Raw genomic sequence first — 6,041 nt, 5'->3', positions numbered from 1 at the left:
AGGAAATGAGTGTTTTTTCCTCAAATTAAACTATGGGTGAAGAGTAGTTTTTAATTTTTTTTTTTTCATCTTCCAGCAGTGAGATTATAATGCAGCAATAGAAGGGGAAAATGTATCTTAATCACAATCAACCAGGCCATCTGTCACGGCAATAACGCCCAGCTTCACATACTTGAAGATTTGGATATACACAATGATGAAGAGCTGACTGGTGAGACTCAGGCCATGTGTCTTCAAGTTTTGTTGTCAACTAATGAGTAACAAATGGTGGCATGCTATTTCAGGATTAAAACACTGAATACCTGAGTAACAGAGGCATTGTTTTATCAAGCTCCTCAATATCTGCCAGCATCATTACACTCTGACTCATGTAATGTAGCAGAATCACATGAGTGAAAGTCCTCACGTTGATTTTGAAAGAGACACTTGAACATCAATGTGATCAAATGGTTATTTTATCCAAAATAGTGGATTCTTTCATTATAGCAGATCTCTCTCTTCCATGATTTGCCTGAATATCCAAGAATCACAATATTGCTCCTTTTTCGTCTATGACACAATTTCAATTCTCTACAAGCTAAATTTTATTTTTATATGTATCATATATAGATATCATATACATACACACAGTTTTTTCAAGAGTCCTGGGATTTGTCTACACTATCATCGAAGTCAGAGAAGTTGCATAGTTTATTTTGCTGATGCCTGTGAAGCTACTTTATTACAACATGTACCTAAGTTTCACATTTTGATTTGTTTTATTTTTGTATTTTAAATGAGGTTACTTTCCACTGAAACAGAGTAATTTTTACTACACATCCAGGAAACAGGTAGCCAAAAAAACAAATACTGTATTTCATTTAGTTATTCTACCTCATAATACTCTCTGAGCAACTTCTGAAACTTCGCTTGTACCATATGCAGCCCTGTATGTACAACACACAGCAACAAAGAAGAATAACCAGTTTGTCCTACTTTATTTCCAAGATCTGGCTGATAGCCAAGTAGCTTGAACTTAACATACACAACAGCCAGGAGAGAAGGAGATTATTTTTCTTTGCTTCCCGGATGATCAGCTTGTAGAAGAAAAAGGATGTGAAAAGACAGTAGGTCTTGTTCCTCTGTGTGTTGGAAACCAATTCACAAAAACACTTTAGAATTTGAAGTTATTTCCAAATCGCTCTTGAAATCTATGTTCTCAGTTCAACTTTTGGGGGTGAGGATGGAGAATGAGCATGAGTTATGTTCGTAGTGATTTAGATACTAGGGAGATTACAAATGTAATGCATGCATGGGAAGCTCTGTAAGTATTATGGAAGACATCTAGTAGGTCCATGTGCGCATTGGAGATGGAAGGGAAAAAAATACCAAACAGAACACTGGGAAAGACTGTAGAGTATGAGATAAGGGAAAACTGAGTACTAGAAAGAGACGGAAAGTCTTACAGTAAATTGGGATCTATTCAAAGGTGCTCTCAAGTGCTCCTGACATAACTTGTGACATCAAAGAAATTCTAAAAACCATGTACAGTGTGTTGTAAGGTTGTGTTGTCCTTCAGAACGATGGCATTAAAGATGCAGGGAGAGGAACAGCCTTCTGGACAAGGTTTATCTGCTATATAATGTACATCTACATTACGAAAGCACACATAGGCAAGTATTCTAAAGAAAAAACCACCACCACCATACTGTAAGGAATGACTCATCAATCATTCCTTATTAATTGTGATTCCACCTGAAATAATTTACTAACTTCAAGCCATTTATCTACACACACTAGCCATAATCACAACGTTCTACCTACGAAATTACATGAAAGCCCATAAAAATTACTTACTTGCCTCAGTTACTAAAGTCCTATTTTTGAAGAAGTTCCAGAAGAATTCCAGGAAAGTAAAGATTAGTAAGCTTCACACCACATAAGGAAGATTAATGAAAACTACTTTAAGAGTGCATTTAGTACTACATACAGTGGAAAATCAGTGCAGCTTTTGTACAGAAAGGTTATGTCTCAAAAATCTCCCAGAGTTCTCTGAAGGAATCAGTAAGTAGATACACATGAGAAATCAGACTGATACAGCCTGCCTGGACTTTCAATGGGCACTTAGTGTTCCTTACGAAAGGGAAAGGATTACATTGCTACAGGACAAGAGGAAAAGTCCTCAGATGAGCTAACAAGTTAAAAGCAGGAAACAAACAAATTAGTTTCACAGAAAGCTGTGCCAGCACACGTGGTGTCTAACACTAAAATAATCTGGAAAAGGATGAACAGTAAACTGTCAAAGTTTGCTAGAAGGTATTAAATTATTCAGGATGCCCAAGAAAGGCTGACTGAAGAACTTCTCAAGGACCTCACAATAGTTAGGAACTTGACAATAAATGACAGGTAAAGATCAGCATAAACAAATGCAGAGTGATGCAGAGGGGAAAAACAAGATACTGTGCATTGGCTATTAACATTCACAAACAGGATGATATGGTTATAGCTTTACAGCTGATTAAACTTTATACACCTCCTCCTCTGCACTAAGCACTGTTCAAAAAGCAAGTCAATGTTAAGACTTATACGAACTAAAAAAAAAAAAGATCACAATTGATCTAGTGATGCTTTCATAAAGTCACAAGCACTCCCATCTTGAGTAAGGTATGCAGATCTAAAAGTTGAGAACAAATAAAAGGAAAAAGATTTCTCCACACAACATGTAGCAATGGGAAAGACACAGCTGGAACAGAAGATGACAGTTTACACTGCTTCAGAAGGCAACTGCACAAATTCAGAAAGAGGAAATCCACAGGGTGGTGGAGAGACTGCAAAGACAGTCAGACTACTAATGGGAGGGTATTCTGGGGAAATACCAGTGTTTATTGCCCTGCATTTTACTCTAAACATCCATGACAGATTGCTGTTGGAAACTTGGCTGACTCAGTACATCTGGTTGTAAATTATATTCTTATGTATATTTGATATGAGCAATACTGTCCAAAGATGTGGATTATCATATATATGCAGCAGAATGGCATCTGCCTAATGTTGCATTATCATAATAATTCATATTTAATAATAAATACTTAATAAGCTGAGTAGACACCTGGCAAATCCTAAGATTTTATTTCCCCAAGAGAAAACTGAACAGAGGGTAAGCGATCTTTTCCTAAATGAAAGCCACCTCCCCCCCACCCTCCAGCCTCACCACAGGATAGTCAGCATTTCTGCCTCGCAGGCACTATAATTTGGAAAAAGTCACAATATTATCTCAGGTATAAGCTGTGATGTATATTATATCCTATCTCCTGGTTCAAGGAGTATTCCTTGAACATCTGCAATGGACACTGCATGTTCCCCCTTCACTTTTGGTACCAGTACAACTGATGATGTATTTCTCTTTTTAACTGCCCTGTCTCAGCCACTTCTATCCGGTCAACACACACATTTTCTTCCTTATAATACAGTACTAGCAGAAGGGCTTTGGGAAGGAGAACATCATCACAAAATCCATGTGAGTTAGCAGATGAATAGTGATATGGAAACCATATGTAAAGGCAAGCCTCCAGTTCTTGTTCTGGCTTACTCAGGATCATCTAGGTCAGGAAAATCCTCAACACAATCCGGCTGGAGGATGGCAGGACATAAAGAGAGAAGTGTGCACCCCATCCCTTTATTTTTTCCTGAACACACATTCTTTATCATTGTCAAGCACAGGATGCATTTATCTGATCCATTACAACTGTTCTTATAGTACATTAAAAAAGTACATTACAAGTATAAAATTACAAAAAAAGGGAATAATTTAATATATAAAATGGAAACAGAAAATTAATATAAAACTATTGTTTGTTGATACGTAGTTGGACATTCTAAATACTAGTTTTATCATAAAGTTCAAAGTCCAACTTTTCCAAATCAATAACTACACAAATTTAACATCAATTAAACAAATTTCTGAATACAGAATTCATAAATTCACATTATCTTTGAGAATAACATGTCTAAATTATTTACCTCCTTCTGATCAAGCTGCAGAGAAGATTTTATCAAATCACGAAGAGCAGTAAGTTGTTTCTTTTCTTCATCTTGTGTCTGCTTTATCTATGGAAAGAGATTGCCATATGCTTTCTGGATACAATGTTATTTTTTTATGCATTCCAATATACCATTTTAGATGTCCTGAGCAATCATCTCAACTATTCTGTGTTTCTGTAATATCTGAATTTATTTTCATGGCCTTGTCCATTCTTAGGTATTCATCTTCTATGCACGTTTTACTTGAAAAGCAACGTAAAATGAATGTACAACTCCACATGATCTGTTCTGTTATGCTTTAATGGTTCACTACATGTAATGCAACTAAATAAGTCTCTGAAATACTAACTACACAACTCCAATAAGCTTGACAGATTACTTAAGGAATGAAAATACAGTTTAATTTAGCCACAAACTACAATAGCAAATGGGATTACTGTAATTTTGATTATAAATACAAAAGCACTTGGGTGACAAGTGAGCTTTGATTCCACATTATTCTATGAACATCATAAGTTAATGAATTCAAAAACTATGGTGCTATCATCAAGCAGTTTGTTATGGAAAAATGGAAGTGGTAGCTAAAACTGATGCTAATAATGTAATCTGATTCAAAGATTCCCACTTTAAATTACTTTTATTTTAATGAAACATGAAATTATAGTAGAATGACAGCTGCTTTTCCTAATAATTGTAAAAACAGAATACTGAATTTAAGATAGGTAAGATGGTTTTTCCTCAGTCTACCTATATTCAAAGGACACACTTTTCATTTATAAGGTACAAATGAAACATACACCCTTGTAGTCATGTCTAAAATGTATTTGTATAAACAAAATATTTCCATTTTCAGACTAATATTAAGCTACTTATAAGTAAACTTACATTATACAAGTCAGCAGCCAACTTTTCAATATATTGTTTAAGTTTATCAGCTGTTTTCAAGCCATCTTGGAAGAAACTATAATGAAAAATACCTGTGATTTATCAGGAATACATATAATTCATAGCACAAAGTAGACTGTCTTGTGGAGAAAAACAGCAAAACCAACAAAACTTATCCCGCTCCTCCCATGTTCAGAAACAAACAAACGAAAAATCTCTGTCCCAGTGTGAACTGTTTTACCATCAGTCTAACCATGTGGTAGCACAGCTTCCACATTCCTCTAATGTAATATATTTCAGAAAGGTTTGACAGCTGGATTTCAGTCCAGAAACATTTAATTTACTTTGCCTATTTAGTCTCATTGTATAAAAATATAATGAGCCAAATAATCACTTCACATGTTTGTATATGAAGTGGCATATGAAGAGTTAGGTTATAGATAAACTGAAGTTTAATTTCTACCCTCAAGTAATAATTCTAAATTAGAAATCTGAAGGAAATAAATGCATATTCATCACTACGAAGCTTTTTTTTTTTCTTTCTTTTTTGGGGTGTTTTGTGTAGAGGTGGGGGTTTTTTTGTTTGGGTTTTTGCTTGGGGTTTTTTGTTGTTGGGGTTTTTTTGTGGTTGTTGTTTTAAACCCTTCCCAGTAGTTTTAAAGTACAGTATCTTTCAGCAGCTTATGTTTATCGCTGTTAGTCAACATGTTTCCCCTTAGTAACTTCTAAAAATCTCCTTCCTGTATTTAAGGTAAGTAAAAGCTCTCGTATGTTTGCCTCTGTGGTTCTACTGATAACAAGGTCATAACTTACCAGTTTCACCTCAAGAAATTTCAAAGAAATTACTGGCTTTCCCAATGGCTTTAAAACTTACAGAAGAACTAAAAACTAATAAATAGAATAAATAAGCTATTTCTAAAATTACGTTCCAGATCTATGCCTCAGGAACTAAAATTAATTTTGCAGGCAACATGAAGGGTTTTCCCTCGGCCTCTTTCTGCCCTCACTCCCTTGCCCCACTCGCTTACTCTCTACTGAAAGACTACAGCCTTATAAAATGAAGTTGCAGACACCTGGCAGATAAAAATTATGATAAAAATTCCTGATGTAACCGAAACAAATTCAAAACAAAGGGC

General features: G+C 35.2%; 1 protein-coding gene across 1 annotated transcript in view; it reads right to left on the bottom strand.

Moving 5' to 3' along the window:
* LOC104621619 (arf-GAP with SH3 domain, ANK repeat and PH domain-containing protein 1-like) overlaps nt 1-6,041 on the bottom strand; it is a gene marked incomplete at its 5' end in the record, with an annotated part of 81,120 nt that overhangs the window by 54,797 nt on the left and 20,282 nt on the right. The window contains 2 exon segments of the mRNA XM_010288150.1: nt 4,000-4,086; nt 4,906-4,981. Coding sequence (XP_010286452.1) covers nt 4,000-4,086; nt 4,906-4,981 — 163 coding nt within the window.

This window comes from Phaethon lepturus, unplaced genomic scaffold, assembly GCF_000687285.1.
Source record: "Phaethon lepturus isolate BGI_N335 unplaced genomic scaffold, ASM68728v1 scaffold14255, whole genome shotgun sequence".
Lineage (NCBI taxonomy): Eukaryota > Metazoa > Chordata > Aves > Phaethontiformes > Phaethontidae > Phaethon > Phaethon lepturus.
Note: the sequence above shows the minus strand (reverse complement) of the source record. Positions and strands in the feature narration are given on the sequence as shown.